This window comes from Lottia gigantea (assembly GCF_000327385.1).
Source record: "Lottia gigantea unplaced genomic scaffold LOTGIsca_18, whole genome shotgun sequence".
Lineage (NCBI taxonomy): Eukaryota > Metazoa > Mollusca > Gastropoda > Lottiidae > Lottia > Lottia gigantea.
In genome coordinates this window covers 1,663,732-1,681,546 of record NW_008708301.1, presented here as the reverse complement: position 1 = coordinate 1,681,546, position 17,815 = coordinate 1,663,732, and the positions used below count along the sequence as shown (strand labels likewise).

Sequence of the window (17,815 nt, the reverse complement as noted above, 5' to 3'; positions counted from 1 at the left end):
ATCTTTTTATGTGATAAATCAATGGTTGGTAAGTAAAACTAGGCCCGAATAGATGCTAAAATCATCCAATGTTTATGAACGAGACTCAATGGATACCTGACTGACTGTTGAGTAGTTGATATGTTCCCGAATGATCTAGCCTAGTTCGGTTGTTGTTTCGGCAAAATTTGAATACGATCATTAGGGTAGTTTCCCTGGGGCGTTTCTCTTATCAATGTAGCCCACCCAACAATCTACTAAGATCTTTTTTTGTAAATGATATAAAAGTTTCTATTGTATAATAATATGTCAACAATGGTCCACCATATAGACAATAATGGTCATTGAAGCACAACAAACTTTAGTCATTTGCAGCTAGTGTTCTGGCTCGTAAGTATGATGTCTATCTTCCCTTTATGATTTCCTTCATTCCGGGTTTTGTTTATTTTGAATTATGGTTAAACTACAGTAACAAAGGACGAACTGATAATTTGTGTGTCATTTGACATTTCACTATGAAACACAAAACATCTACTCAAGTTCACAGAAAATCTTTAAAATCAAAGTATTATCAACACCATTCGGTTATTCTGCACTTGCTATATGAAAATATTCAAGTTATATCTACAAGATGACAAGAACATTCTTCTATGTCATGGTTAGATTATGTTTTCTATGCTGGCCTAATATAATTATAGGCCTATTGCATGTATGTGTATGACCCACTTATTTATGATGTATGGAAGCTCACGGAGGTCACACTTATTGTGAATTCATACACGTAAATTGGGGTTATGTTCGCAAGTGAATATTATCATTTAAACTTTTATATAACAGAAATTTGATCAAAAGATGATGTATATTTGGTTCTATATACAGTGAGATTTGCCATACTAACAAGGATCTATATTTCGGAAGTATAACCGGTGATATTAATTATCTCCTAATAACAATGTTAAACAGACCTCTAACAGATTTACAATGCATCCACCTGTTTGATATTGAACTTGAATTGTATTTCAGTCAAAATGTCCAATAGAAAGAGAATATTAAAACAAGGGGTGGTGATATTATCGGCTCTAGCTGTAGCCTTTCTAGGTGTAATACTATACACACCCCTTCCTGATGGTATGGAACAACCATGGAACCTTCGACTATATTACGCTAAATCCAAATTGGCTATAATAACAGTAAGTTTTGATTTTGATTGTCCGTTTGTTTTACTTTCATTATTACCTTGTACTTGATAAATGCAATGGTTAGGTACTTTACATCACATTTACAAAATGTAATTGTTAATTAATAATTCATTTTATATTTAATCATATATGGCAGTATCTTGCCTTTCTATTGCATCTTCACAATGTCAAGCTAGGTAGGTAAGTAGATGACAAGTTAACGTTCGCTTCCAGCGGATGCTGATATCGCAAACTAGGTAGTTGTTGGTAGTCGTAGTAGTTGGTAGTTGGATTGGTTCAAATTGGATGATTCTGTGTTGTTGGTTTGGTTGTTGATTCTTCGTTAGATCTGGTCGAGCTATTACGAACTTCGTATTTATACCTTGACTGCAATAACCACTATTCTTGTTCACGGAATGCAACGATTTGATTGGATTGCTACCAGCGAATACATCCAATCACTGCCCTCAATAGAAAGGCTGTAAACATTATAGCTTTGTGTTCACAGACTCTCTGTTGAGTATCAGATCTGCAACGTAATAAAACCACTTCATTTACAAACTTCCATGATACAAGAAAGGTGACTGTTGCAGTCAAGGTATAAATACGAAGTTCAATAGCTTGATATTGTGAAGATGTTATATTACCTCTTATCCAAAACGAGATTACTAGCCTACATGATTTAATTTCTCAATAATTTCAGGGTGAATTATGTGGTTTATTTGGATATCGAAGTATACATATATCGCGGTACTTATTAGATAGTATTTTATTGACTCATGGAACATCTATTAATAATCCATATTTAGACGTAAGTACTTCTTTTGTATAAGTATATTATGCCCGGTTCTATAATACAAGACGTATGTTGTGACGTCACCAAACCCAATAGCAATCCTATCATGTATGTCCCCTTCCTATATATTTGGATCACAATTGAATTTAAAAAAAATAAATTTTTTATGCTCTTTCCAGGTTAAAAACGTAACATTAGATGGAATTCCAGCCAGAATCTATAAACCTAAAGATAAACACGATTATCTCCCTTGCTTTATTTTTATACATGGTGGTGGATTTGTATACAGTATAGGTAAATATATTTTGTCTCTGTTAGAAAGGTATGAAACAATTACTATCAGCGCTGCCCCAGTGCAGTGTTGACCGCTGACCGACCAAAGCCCCGCACCCTCCTATGCCTCCACTATTATCCGTGCCAACTACACTACACAGACTGGTCGCTTATAGCATTTATCTCGCTATAAAATTATATACCTTATTTGAATTAATTTTAGATTCCTATGACGGAGTAGCTGCAAAAATAGCACAAGATACAAATATGACAGTTATTGCTGTCGAGTAAGTGTTAAATTCTAGCTTCTAATAAACAGCTACAATTCTGTATTCTGAAGTTAGGTAGCAGTCGGCATCTGGTTATTTTATGATTTTTTGTATATTTGTATGCGTTAATCCGGTTTGTCAATTTTGACTTTTTTTTTCCGCACCACCTACTTTTCAGTACCTTTTTAAGAATCCCTTGATTTACTTTTATGTCGTATCACCTCCCTTGATCTTTCCGCTTCGGATGGGACAATAAATCGAGGCCCCTGCGCTACAGTCTGTGGACGTTAAAGATCCCTCGACAGTTGGAAATCGAAAAAAAGCAGGCGAATGCGGCTGTCCTGGCAAAATTCCCTCATTGTACCTTGCATGGCGTTGCCCGTCTTCATTAGTCCACGTGGTGCAGAAAAGTACGACGTAAAACCACATTTCATTTCATTTGATCTTTCCGCATTTGATATTTCAGATATCGACTTATACCAGAGTTTCCTTATCCTGCAGCCTTAAATGACGTTTATAGAGCTACTCGTTTTATTTTACAGAACGCAATATCATTAGGAATAGATCCATTAAAAGTTTCCATTGGAGGTATGGCATCTTCAAAATGATATAATATATATCCTCTGCCTGAAAATTTTTGGTCTTGTTAGGGAAATAGGGTGTGTGGATAAGCTGCTAACACATCAAGGTATGATTGACCCCCGAAAATGGTCAATCTTGACCTTTAAGTTACCAGATGCTGCACGCTTGAATATGTCTTGTCCCTCAATGAAGTCAGTGATCTTTGTGGGTTGGGGTATTAGGCTGAAATCGCTGATTCTACACGCGGGAAGCTGTCTTTGCCATTTTCTCCCTTCTGGAATTACCCAGGTTAGCTATATGACTCGTTTCATATTTACCTATTGATTTTCTCGGCTTGTTCATCTTTACTTATGGATATCGATTAGGATAATAAACGATTTTCTATCATCTCCTTGGATTCACGTCAAGAGCATACCATATTGTATTTTTGTTACAGGAGATAGTGCTGGTGGTAATACAGCTGCTGCAGTAGCTTTAAAACTGAGAGATGATAACATACAACCTAAACTACTAGGACAAGTATTAATCTACCCTGTTTTACAGGCCTGTGATTTATATACACCCAGTAATCTATTGGGTACACGGTATCTATTTGATGGAAGAGCTTTCGCTGCTGAAATGGCCGTCATGGCTTTAGGTATACCTGATCGGTTTCGAGACTTTATAGCAAAGGGAAACTACTCTTCACCAGAACTGACTAAAAAATGTAAACGATTTGTAAATTACAACTATTTACCTCACCAACTTATTCCTCATGGATATAAAAGGACTGACATAACATCAGATCCAGCTCATGAAGACGCCAAATATTTAGAAGAGAAATATTCCGATCCATATTTTGTACCCCTCATGTCTGAAATTCTCTCTAATTTACCACAGACCTTAGTTGTGACAACTCAGTTAGACCATCTTCGCGATGATGGTATTATCTACCATAAACGTTTATTGAAAGCAGGCGTGAAAAGTGACTGGCGCCATCTACCGGACAGTTTTCATGGTGTTTTAACTATGATAGGTGATGGTGGTTTTGATGCTGGTTTAACTATGATCGATCATATTACAACATTTTTAAAACAAATATCTTTTGAATCTTGAATAAAATATAGTTTTACAGTTTGTTATTAATCAAAAGCAGTTTCCAGAACTTAATTTGGCCTTGCGACTGGCAGAGTTTGCGAGCAACTGGATTTCAACAACTGCAATTTAGTTTACCTGGGCTTTTCGTGTACATCAATTTCGATAGGATGCTTTGAATCGCTCGCCAGTCGACGACCTGACAATTCATCCAGCGACACTGGGCATAATATTTTCATCCTGAACTGTTAAATGATACTTAAAATCAAGTTATATCAGCTGACAATACGCATGACCATTTCACATTTCTGATTTATCGAAAATTCCAACTGTGACATAAAAACTTTAAGAAAAGTCGAGAAACGATAACGACAAAATCAGAGGAAGATGTAAGTTCTTGGCATTACAATAATAATCTATTCAAATCTAGTATCTGTTATCGGATCAAGCATGCAACATTTTATCAACTAGAACAATAAATAAAACCAGGTGTCAAATACATTGATACTTTATTATTTTGCTCGTATAAAAATCTGTTTGAAAGATGGAAATGACTTGAATCACGTAGCCCAGACGATTTCAATGTGGAGTCTGTTTATTTTGAAACTAAGCCTACAGGATTGTCTATTTGTCATATAGGCGTAACCGTACTGATCTATCCTTGATATGGGACTATTTTATACCCCCATCTCAATTTGAAATCATTTCGAATCCAGTCACTATGACAGGTCAATTTCTCATTCAATACATATTTTAAAGGGATACACTTTTTAATATTTCATTGTCAGTTTTCAGAACTCGATTTCAACTATGTGCAATACTTTTAGCAGAATTTTAATTCAATGCCTCGAAAAGATTAGACTGTCGCTACATAATATGGGACTCCACGAAGGGGACTACAGTTTAAATTTCTAAAGTACGTTTTATAAGATGGTAGGGGAACTAGAATTCGTATTTTTCTTTTCATTTTGCCATTCCCAACCTTACTTTTCTACTCTTGCTGAAATAAGAGTCTCCAGCTAAATATTGAGATAGGGGCGTCATAATCTGATCAGGATTTTCTAGAATTTCAAGAAATCAATATTTGGGAAATTAAGTGTATACACCATAAACATTATTTACACCAGGTAACATCTTACCCATCCAAAATCGATGGTGGTAATATGGAATCGAAATAGGCCACTATAATCAGTGGAATCTTCGAGTGGTTAGAAAATATTTTTAATGCCACAAAAAATTAGTTTCTCTTCTTAAATGAGATGCATTGGTTTTCATATAAGTCAAAACCATTCATTATAATTATACTAGATAATTTAATATACCCACATCCTTATTATTTTTATAAATTTAATAATTATCTACAGACGAATCATTTCTCATGTAGGATGTGTTATGACATTTACAATTTAGTCATAGTATTTATGGGTCAACAAAACTGTGGTCTTTATATAGTCCTGATTATTAATCCATTCTAACTTTTGATATTTCCTTTGACAATTGACTCAGCCCACTATAAATTTGTTATAGTGGTTGGAAAGGCCAAATTCAGCTGCCTTTAACAAAAAGTTTAAGAAATTTGAATTCAAAGATAAATTGATACGTACATTATTTTCAAAATCATGAAGTTATAATCTTAATATTCATTTACTGAAATTGTTTGAAAATTGCATATTTTGATTTACTACTGGCCGTTGTTTGAAGGATTTAACTGAATAAGGATGACCGCTCATACAAATTTAAAAGTCGATATCTATAGCTCAATGAAAGGAAATTTATTAGAATATTTACTACATTACTATAGACAATGTTAATCAAACATATCAATGAGATTTGTCAATACCTAATGTAACAAGTAACTACTTATATTGTATATATATATCATTAAAAATTGAAATCAATAATGGACTTTTAAAACATTAGTGAATTTTATGATAACAATTGAACACCTAGTAATTAGCTGATTGATTTATTTCCTAAATGCCTCTAAGTATGCATCCTAGAGAAAACAGATGAAAACATACTGTATAGTTGCAAAGACTGTATTTAATGTTTATTGTTTCATACAATTGTATAAATAAACATAATATGAACTGTTTTATCTATTAACGTTTCGGCGGTATAGGACCACGTGATCACCATATGATTGAATCGTTTACACCATTTACTTTTATATAAGAACTTCGTTAATATACATGTAGTTGGATTTCATCAGTGAAATTATAGTCCACAGTCACTTATTATGAAATTAGCTATTTTAGGAGCGACGGGTCCTTCTGGACAAGCTTTGGTTCAACAATCTTTAGAAGCTGGTCATGAGGTACTGGCTTTAGTGCGTAATCCTGATGGTATTTCAACTAAACATGAACAGTTAAGGGTAAGTTATCTTTTTTTTTAGTTTAATTTTAGGTAAGAAACAGATTTTAAGAGATAACCTACACATTTTACATTTACAATGTAATAGACCCATAGCAAATATAGAGCTCACGACACACTTTATGACAAATTATTGGAGCGACATATTATATTGTGACACTCGTTTATAGGCGTATAAATATAGAAATATATGTATTCAAGAACCTCCGCATCAAAACTGCTATATCAAAAAATACATATATACAGCAAAATACTAATAAATGTAGCTGAAGTAAAACCAGACTCAAATTGTATGAATTCACATTATTATTAACAATATTAGAAAATGTATTTAGTGCTGTATTTGTAAGGCTGTACACCGTGGACTGAGATTGGGTGGAATATAATCGGCTATTTGTATTTGTTAAAGGACAGAAAAGGGCTGTTAAAATTACATATTTCTCCCATGAAATATTTATAGATCTCCGTTTTGCTTTGTATTATATACTGTAATATTTATGATAGCTTGGCCCGAATCCATTTTTCTGTGAACCGAATCATGGTTACTTTGTCCACAGAATCAGAATTCGGTGAATGTAAAAACGCCCAATTCAAATCACACCATTGACGTAAATGCACTAAGAGTGATAACCATAAGGATGCTCGGTATCTTCCTACCAACCCAAACATCTGACCCCTGGACACGATGGTCATTAGCCTATCATCCGGTGAGATAAAACCAGGAAGTATGTGTGCTTTATCATCAAGAGAAAAAAATCGGCCACAAATTGGAATATCATGGAATAATTATTAACCTTCTCGTTGCCCGTCTTGATCATCCCAATTCAGCAAGGAACAGTATGGAGTAAAACTCTATATTTATTATTTTCATATTAGCATACGCTTTGAAGACAACAAAATAAGAAGCGTAGCATTAATGCATTCAGAATTTCAGAATTATTGTGTTGTAGGTAGAAAAGGTAGATGTAACAAAGGAAGAAGATCTGGCGCCATTTTTTAAACAATGTGATGCTGTGATGTCATGCTTAGGTTCCAGACCTTCCTTCCTTACCACTGTTACGTTGTACACCGATACTACACGTGCCATGGTGGCCGCCATGAGAAAGACAGGTGTTACTAGATTGGTCTGTATGACAGCGTGGGGAACAAAACGTAAGTCCTGTAAAACAACGATTAAGTTGATCTTTAAGGCAATGAGATCATATACAGTATAGATTTAATTCCAAATGGTGGCTGACTGTTCATCGCCAAAGGTCTTTTAAAGCCAACGTCATATTGGTTCATCAAAGCCGATCGTTAGATTTGGACCAAACTTTATGAGCGAAGATGGAGCAATGTTACAAAATTGACATCGTCTTTTAATGTCTAGACATATTTGAAAATGGAAGAAATTATTACAATTCTAAAAACTCGTATAAACATATTGTTTTGATTTATCCAGCTGCAGAAGGTGAACCATGGGCTATTGCCTGGATTCTTCGACCACTGTTTCTGAGACAAGTTTTAGCAGATATGTCAAGAATGGAGGATTATTTACTGTCAGAATGTCAAGATATTAATTATACTGTTGTAAGACCACCCAAATTGTTGAATACAGAAGCTACAGGTTTGTTTATTATTTATATATCCCTCAATTTCGCTTCGTGATCGTCTAGTTCAAGGGAGGTTATTGAAAAAAAATAATTTTAGATGAGGCAACTAGATTCCATATTTGCACCGTTTCATTTCATTTAAAATTACTCTCAAGCACATATCATATGTGCCTCTTCCTACTTTCAGGCAAAGATATAAAGACTAATGAAGGACAGTTTGTACCCGATGCACGTGGTGGTATGCCCAGAGCTGATGTAGCAAGATTTATGTTACAGTGTTTACAATCAAAAGAATGGGACAGAAAAATGATAGCAGTAATGATTTGATCTGTTGATAAATTGGTATACAAACATTGCGATAGTCCAAAATATTCCTTGGGTTCGTTTGCCAATTGACTGCGTACAATTTTTCATAGAAATAGATGTGCCTTAAAAGCTGTCTATCTTGAATCCTGAACAATTTACTTCATCGATTTAGCTTTTTTGACAGGTGTGAAAATACTGTTTGAAATATGTTCACAAATATTTTGGTATGATTACAACTTGAAGTTCTTCTGCTGTGACCTGGTTAAAGAAATTGTATCAGATCCTGATCCTGGATTCTGCTGGACAGCCTTAGAGTCATTGAAAAACTAATTTATGGTGACAAATTAGGTGCATTATTGGGAAAACGATATTTTCAGCTCAACCAGCAGGCTAAACTGATATAAAATTATCTCCATACCTCATTTTTTAGAATACTGTTTTACTTCATCACTATCATTAATTATAGTTGTTAGCTATTTTAAAAATTCTCCACTGCGGTTAATCTCAAATCTTTATTTGTATACACTACATGCACATGTGCATATTCTATACTCGATCGGCATATTTATTGACAAAATGGTTAGTATGATACCAACTAAACCATATATAGCTTATATACTGTAATTTACATTTTGACCATTAAAATATGACATGAATGAAAACGAGTAATTGATTTACGTTACTATTCACATAATATCGCTTTCTTATTAACGTTTGGACCATTATTTTAACAATGAGCATCGTCAGACCAAAACACTGGTTACACATTATGAAATTACTTTTAATGATTTAAAATTTACTCATATTACTTCGGTTTCTATGGATCAAAAATTGCACCCACTTTCCAAAGACTGTGGTACAATTTATATATGTAACTTGTAGCTCTGTTCAGGTTTTCAGCTAGTTGATATAGCTTCAATATCATACTCAAAGAAAACATAAAATGTTATGAAACAGAATGATAAAAATTTATATTATTATGTGGGTAATCAGATGAAACAATGGTCATTTGTAATGTCAGTGTCAGATATAAATAAATGTCAATTATCTGGCCTACTTCTTGACTGATTTCATATCCATTATTTGTAATTGATTGCTGTGGGTTGGACCTTCCATACATAATAGATAATGCCAATAAAAAGTGGTGAAAGTTTGTGTTACATATGCAGCCATAAGTTGACGTAAGAGTTTCTTACATACTATTACACTGTGTCCACTGGATCTTTTAAGGTGCAAGAATAAGATTATTGAAAAATACACTGAAGGCCAAAAGAAATTTTACCACATTAAAAGTAGGAATTATACCCGAGTGTCATGGTGTGGGGAGGAATCTGTGGGCAGGACATAACTCCATTGGTTATCGTTAATGGCAACTTAACGGCCCAGGCTTACATCGATGACATTCTTCCATTTCTCCAACATGTCACAAAATATCAAAGGTTTTGCCGATACCATGGTTCTCCCGACATGTCCCGATTGAACGACTCTGGGGTATCAGGGATCGGCGTGTTCGTCAGCCCTCCTATCAATCGACAAGAACTCATCCAGGTTCTCCAGGAGGAAAGGCGACTATCCATTTTGACCTAATCAGACGATTAACTTTTATGTGTTTGGCCTCTGAAGCTCTGAGTGGTCAAACACGCTACTAATGTGAACTTGCAGCAGTTTTCCGTTTGCATTGTAAAGTTGAAAGCCCGTTTTTTGTACCCCATTTCACTCTGTTAAACTTTGACGCCATAACCGGAAACTTGACGTTTGCCATTTATTCTTCGTTTCGCTGATTTATCAATCTGTTTAAAACATTTCAATGCAATCATTTATATTGTGTTGTTTTTATCTTAGGTGTTTTCAAACCTTGGTAAACTTTCTTTTAGCCTTCAGTTTATATTGTTCGTGAGAGTTCTTTAATGTCTTGTTAACGAAAAGATAGGACAGTTCCGGTGGTAAAGGGTTTGTGTTTTTCATATATTGTTAATCAAACAATTCTGTGCCATTTTACATTTTTAGAGTGGAGAAGGTTATTTGTTATGAGCTATTGTACCGGGAATTGGAATGTCTGCTACTGTATTTCAACCAATACATCATTATTGGTCTACAGTTACATATCAATACTAATGACTTCTGGGTTAAATACCTCGAACTCTGTTTCATTGTGGAAATAATATGATGTAGGTCTAACGACAAAAGGAAGGCCCGAAAGCATTGTCCTATGTCGATTGAATGCATAAAGCCTCATAAGAGACCGCTATATAGTGCATGTCGTCTCTCGGGATTATATTGATACCAGAATCACGGTGACAACTGGTCGTCGAAGCAACTTCAAAACACCTTCTCCCCCCCTCCCCCTCCCCCCTCCCCCCAACAAGTGGACACCTTCCACCCTAGACAATAAATGGTGCTTTTTACAAATGAAAGTTAAAATCTGTAATATTCAGATGATTTGCAGCACTATGTGTTTACAATTTGTTTCGAAATCTGCTATTGAATATTCTCACAAACCGCTTCAGTCAAAAGTCATTAGAAGGCTGATCATTCATTTATTCGTTGTCAATACTGTGAAGCCCTGTTTCATTACACAGTCACTGGGCAGTAACCGACAGAAGTAATGATGCGCGGCAGTCAATAATTCATATTCAAAGTTTCAAGCCAGTTTGATTCACATTCATTAAAACTTCTAAGATTTTTGAGTTGAAAAGATTTTCAGATTTTCTTCATGGAACATTTCTGGAATCGGATGCCAAGAACATATCAATTTTTTACTTGAAATATGACAAGCGTTGAAAGTTGACCTTTGTGTACGGTGCATAGGTGACTAAAAATGCTGCACATATTATATAAAATAACTTCCTCCTATATGATATTGAATCTTGTGGGAATCGTCCAGATCAAATGATCAATTATGAATATTATTAAAGCAAAACAACATTGATAAATGGTACAGAATGAAATGATGTATGAAATCATTCCATTGTTATGAAATTCCAAGATATTAATTTGCTAGATCATGAAGTTGATTTAAAAGATCTGAATACACCCGTCTTGAAGATCAATTTATACATAATGTCCTCGATCAATAGGACTTATTTATATACAATTTAAAATACTGGAAATACGATATGGGTAATTAGCATCAGAATGTCAGAAACAATTTCTCCCTACAAGAAATTCATTATTAAATATTTCATTTCCTATACGTCTTGTATAATCTAATTATATCAATTTACTGGTTCCATATTTGGAGAAAATAATTACTGTAATCTCAAGCTTCAAGGGTTAAAACCAACAACAAAATGATTGCGACTCTATATTGCTTGTCTCAAGGCTACTGCATTAAATATATGGTACTTTCTATCCAGTGATGAAATGAAAACGGGACACTGATGTAACATAGTATAAAGGTAATGAAGTTTTACATTTTGGGGCAGGGTGGTTGTCAGTAAAACGGCGTCATCACGGCATCCGGGATTCAATCTCCGGGGAGAGATGGCACCGTGTTATTATTCTACAGAAGTCAGTTCAATTGGTTAAGCGTAGGAAAATATCTGTTATTTTGAGACAATGAAGCAGTGTGGATGTACAACTTTCATTTGATTCTGCTGCGAGCAAATAAGCTACTTCACATACTTGACAAATTCAAAATATCATTCAAGTTACCCCGATAAAAGCTTGTTCCAAACATATTTTAACATAGCTTAGTATTCTATTATATGTTTATTTCGTAATTAAGGTAGACCTTACTCTTTCCACCAGAACTTCTACAGAATATCATTATATCATTTGATCAATGTATTGTCCTTTTTCCAATTTCAACTTCTTTCCACTGAAAGCATTTTTATAAATATGTCGACACCCATTTCACGCCATTATGCTTCTTGAGCAAGGTATTCTTCAGCCTACATCATAACATTGAATAATGCAGCACGATTTCACACCATAAAAACTTTGGTTATTTAAAACAGGAGATAATATTATGTCGTATCAGGACGATTTGTTCTCTAAAACACCCTTATTTGGATATATCTGTTTTACAAAATTCAATCTGAATATGAGTCTTGGCGCCATTGTATCAACAACTTAAGAAATTCAATATTGTTCCGCTCCAACTGTTTTTTTTTTTTTTTTTTCCGCTTTTTTTTTCCGCTCCAACTGTTGCCGAAAATAAAATCCTTTGTTGTTATACTTTTACGCGGAGCTTATTCTTTGAAGGCACTTTATATAAGCATACAAGAGCTTTACAACATTTCCGCTCGTAAAATAATAATTACAAATTCTCTTAAGATGTTGTTTGCATGGAATGGTCTGTTAATCTACTAAGATCTGAAAACAAATCAAATCGTGCCAATATCATCTCATCAAAGGAACTTAAAAGCAAATGAAATGATGAGTTTGGCCCAGACGACAAAAGTAATCTAGTCGTGTTATTTTAATGTTTGAGAGCAGATATTGAGCTAGAGTAATCTTCTAATCCATGTTCAATCATTATTCTTCATCAGGTAATTATTTTTAACTTGCTTTTTTCTCATCTAATGATGACACTATATTTGATACGGTGGTAAAAGAACTGAAAGATTCTGTTTGAAGTTTCGACCTCGTATGTCAATTATATTCATAAAGCAGATTCCTTTTTTAGGCGTGAAAGATAAACCGATATTTAATTATATCCAATCTGAAGGCTGAAATCCTCATTTGCGATAGATACAAATTCCGCGTGTTATTCACTTCTGGAACGTTAGCCAACTTCCGGTTGTATCTTAAAGTCGTCAAGTAGGATTATAATAGGCCCTTCTTCAGCAAAAAAGGATACACCAAGGACCTTTCGATACCTAATGGTTACCTGTTTGGTTAAGAGGTTAATGAAATGTCTCCCTTGTCAACTGAACACTGTTGAAAGTGTTGCTAGAGAGAATACAAGTTATAACTCATCATTAATTCTGTCTGTATATCAATAAAAAATGAATATTTATCAAGTGTTGCATTTTTATATATTTCTGGGAATTCGATAGAAGTAGAATGGTATCATTAAGCCTAAAAAATGATTTCAGATTCACATTGTTCCGTTTCCTTCTCATGTATAACCACCAAGATTCTTCCTTTGCCACTTGGTGGTTTTTTTGTTTTCCTTGGTTTTCACATGATGATATTTCCATAAGAAGCCAACAAATGGTTAACGTAAGGCTTATTTATAAAGTTTTGTGGTCGACATCTTAAATCATTATGCAATCAGCGTACATTGACTTAAGAATTTCCGATTCACAGCAGCAATAAAAGTTAACCTCTAATTAGGTTGAATTGATCTTAAATGGAATTTAAGTTTTCCTATACATTTTGCACAGGTTACAAATCTTGCAGTGAAAATAACCGGTTTCCTCTTGTCAGTGACACTAGGGACAATAAACCGAGGCCCCGTTTGCTACAGACCGTACACGTTAGACAGTACTGGATCTTCAGATTTGAATTTACGTTTTTTGCTCGAAAATTATGTTACCAACGATTGAAAGCAAGTTGACAAGCAGTTATGATTAATACCTAGTTTACATTTAAATTCCTCACTGTCTCTTCTATCTATAAATAGATGTATATATCCGGCAGCTTATAAATGTCATGATTGTGTCGAACATTATTTAATAATAAAATATATGCCACAAGTCTAGAGAGCTAATAAAAACTTAACAAGTACCAGGTTAAAAGCTCTCTATATAAAACTTTGCCAATATACCATCAGGTTGTACCATCTTCTATATTGAATTAATACCCATTCTATTGTTTTTATAGCTCTCTTCAAACAGTCGATTTATGCCATCTGAAGTAACACATCATCAAAGCTTATCGAATTATTCTGAGATCGGCAATGACAAGCTATTAGTCGAGTTGAAACCCGTGACCAGTTGATTTCAACACATCATCTAAAAGACTGGCAACTTTTCACCCAGTTAATAACATCATCTTTATAACGATACTTTATGGACTGAGTGATACACTGCTATTATTGGTGTTTCTACCAGTAGCAACCTGAAATGTGCTGTATTTGATCAGGAGGTTGATGTGTTTGTTGGCAAAAAAATTCAGATAATTTTGGTAAACTATCCAGCTTTTTTAAAAAAAGGAACGGAAATTTACGAAATGGAATTGGAAAAATCGTCACGTAAGTGATTAAATAGACAATTCAAAATGTTATGAAATATTTGTGTAATGCTAATTCATTATTATTTTAATTGTAACTCTAAAAAGGATTGAGAAAATTTCAATTTACTTCAATATACAGCCTGCAAAAATATATTCCAGCTGTATCCACTGTATTTTGTGATCTGGAACTGGGGTTAGTTGTTCCCGAATACAAGTGTAGAACCAATGGTGCTTTTTGTGATCGAAATTAAGACATATTCTCTTTATTGAATACTGATCTTATGTTGTGAAATGTGATTTCATGTACTTCATGCAATACAAAAATGACGGGAACTTTTATCTCAAACACCGGTTCAGGTATGCTATAACTTTTTGTATGATTTCAACTGCACACTCTCATGATCATTTGTGACAAAGCTCAAAGAAAGCTTGATTTTGCAATTTATTTACCATTTACAGGAATTTCTGTAACAAAAAGTAACAAATTATTTCCCCGAGTTATAACCCCGAACAAGAGAAGCTTAATATGAAATCTTTCATAGTATTATCACACATTTCCACAGAAACAACTGACTAAACACTATTTAACACTATATCAACTGAGACTGCTAATTGAAACAAACTACAGTACCCAGCTATAAAACCTCGTCAATGTTAGCGGAAGTGTTAAATATAAAAAAGTGTCACTATGTAATGTGTTTTTCTGTCTTGTTTCTAATTCTAGTTCCCAGTATCAACAACAATAGAATATAAGGTGTTACTTTAACATTTTCTACCTTCCTTCATCAATACCGTTTTCTACATGGATGATTCTATCGTCAGTCTGGCTCCAATTCTTATTCTCTTCAACCAATTACGATGGAAACACAATTAAAAAATCACCAGAGATAAGTAGGAATACTTTGGCTTGAAAAACAGACTCGCTTCCCAATATAATAATTAAATAATAAAAACAAAAGACTTAGAAGAATTTATCTTAGTCTGGTTTGGTTGAAAGGAAGAATTAATGTAGTGTAGAGGAATCTAGTGAATGATTTGATAGATAAAACAAGTTAAACATATCGCCTGATACTCTGGTTATTGGTTCCAAGCACCTTGTTAATTGGATACGTTTAAAATCTAATTAACATTGTACTCTTGTGATCGCTTGTAAGAACATATACCATTTCTTCTAAGTTGGGCTAACAGAGCGGACGATGTCTGGTGGTGTTTGAAATCGTGTGTTAGTCTGGATAGATGATTGCATTCGAACTGTAAAGTTGTTGGTAACAGTCGCTACGGGATTACTACAAGGTAACTTGGTTCAGAATTTAGGATAATTCTTATACAATACTGACTGTTCTGACAGTAATACGGTTATTTATTTCTTGTTATACGTAGTGCTCATCACCCCCAGGAGTATTGTTCATAATGAGGGACCGGACTAAAGGTCTCGTGTTGGTTCTTGTCTTTCCAGCCTTGGGTTACATATTCGTCATGTATTTGGCTGTGTTTCGAGTGTGTCCTATTGGGACTTATGCCGAGGATTACTCTTCAATGAATGGTCGTTTTAATGGAATTAGATTACAGAAAATCCCTCGGGACTCCCCTTCTTATCCGTTCGATTCAACCTATCAATTATTACTTAAAAGCAAGCAGCACGCAGAAAACAAGGCCCAATATCAATTTGGTTCAAACATTGAGGATGATTTGTCTAATAATCAGGAGAACAGGGGAAGGAAAAGATCATCAAATCTTTACTTTCAGTCCTCCAGGGATTTAAAAGCAGAAAGTGGCCATCTTGTTTCTAATGATGTTTACAATGGTATTACATACAATGAGAAATACAATTATATCCAGAGACCACGATATCCCTTCAACTGTTCAAATATACACGATATTAAAATCAAAAAGAAAATTGGACATGGAGTTTCCAAGCAGACATTCCTCGGTGATTACCAAGGTCAACATGTGGCGGTAAAGATGGTCACCCGACATTTGCGTGACGTTCGCGAATGTTTCGAGGATTTGAAGAAAAGGAAAGCGGATACTCCTCAAATGAAATCAAAATGCTTTGCCATTCCAACAATGAAATTAATGAAGGAAATTCTGTTATTAGAACAGATCAATCACCCAAATTTAGTTCAATTATTAGGTTATTGTGTACGTAGTGAAGAAAGTGACTCAACAGATATCTCCGAACACGGAGTCGTAGCCGTTTACGAATACGGACAACGTTTTGTTGTAGACAGTTTACAACTGGAATCATGGCAACTCCGTCTTCAACAAGCTATAGAATTAGCAAACTTTCTAGATTATTTGGAGAATTCCCCACTCGGGTCCCTTATCGTGCCTGACTTTAAAGAGGGACATTTTCTGTTTGTAGACAATTCAATAAAAATGATTGATTTAGACGATATAAATAATATAGAACCGCAGTGTGGTTTACAACCAAAACACCAATCTGATTGTGAATATGATTTGAAATGCCAGCGAGCTCAATGTTTAGGTTTCAATGCTAAAACGAATATGAAACATATGAATAGGTTGTTATTTAAAAGACTGCTATTTCCCCTCACATTTCCAGATAGTATTATTAAAGACATTGGACAAGTGAATGCAGAACTTGATTCCTTGAATTATAGTGGTAGGCAATTATTTTATGAACTAAAAACTTTACAGACCGTGGCTGAAAATGTTGAACATAAACAATCATAGCGTTTCATTGCTCACGATACATCAATTATTACAATCATCTTGAATTAACTTCATATTGATTTCAACTACTTTATTCCTACAAAATACCATCTTATTGTTAAAATGTATGTCTTTATTTATTTGTCTGTCAATCTTTTTTGTTTAATGGCAAGATTTTTAAGTGCCAAATATGTATGCAATAAGAAAAGTAGTACATGATTTTCTCAATTTGACTTTTAAGATATATTTATTCCATAGACGCAAAGCTTCAATTGGTTATTGTCTCGTATCAATGTCTATGTAATATCATTGTTAGATATACATGTATAGTGTGACTAAACCTTATTGAATTTCCTTAACATTTTTTTGTCGATATTAAATTCCTTTGCTATCAAATATTTATATTTTTGTCTTTGATATTGTATATTATTCAGAGATAAAATTTTGAGACATTACAACTAGTATATGAAAATGACAAAGTTACAGAAATATGTAGGGTTAAAACAGCTATGCCACACAGTTCAAACTGAATAGAGACTAATTTCAGTTTGAGAGACTGGAAAGAATTATTTAATAGGTTAAGCTCAGATTCTT

The 17,815-nt window shown here is 34.1% G+C and overlaps 3 protein-coding genes across 3 annotated transcripts; all 3 read left to right on the top strand.

The window, feature by feature from the left end:
* The first annotated feature begins 1,003 nt into the window (after positions 1-1,003).
* On the top strand, positions 1,004-4,193 carry LOTGIDRAFT_231215 (hypothetical protein). The gene is made up of 6 exons (XM_009052244.1): positions 1,004-1,169; positions 1,861-1,968; positions 2,133-2,247; positions 2,450-2,513; positions 2,962-3,083; positions 3,514-4,193. Exons 1-6 carry the CDS (start codon positions 1,008-1,010, stop codon positions 4,170-4,172), a joined length of 1,230 nt encoding a protein of 409 aa, XP_009050492.1. The 5' UTR covers positions 1,004-1,007; the 3' UTR covers positions 4,173-4,193.
* A 2,197-nt stretch (positions 4,194-6,390) lies between these two features.
* Positions 6,391-8,443, top strand: LOTGIDRAFT_113739 (hypothetical protein; the record flags this gene model as incomplete). Its single annotated transcript, XM_009052243.1, has 4 exons — positions 6,391-6,529; positions 7,479-7,685; positions 7,966-8,130; positions 8,304-8,443. The coding sequence occupies 4 exons, from the start codon at positions 6,391-6,393 to the stop codon at positions 8,441-8,443; spliced, it is 651 nt and encodes a 216-aa protein (XP_009050491.1).
* Positions 8,444-14,542: 6,099 nt separating this feature from the next.
* On the top strand, positions 14,543-17,242 carry LOTGIDRAFT_158812 (hypothetical protein; the record flags this gene model as incomplete). The annotated part of the gene is made up of 2 exons (XM_009052242.1): positions 14,543-14,564; positions 16,002-17,242. The coding sequence occupies 2 exons, from the start codon at positions 14,543-14,545 to the stop codon at positions 17,240-17,242; spliced, it is 1,263 nt and encodes a 420-aa protein (XP_009050490.1).
* Positions 17,243-17,815: the final 573 nt, after the last annotated feature.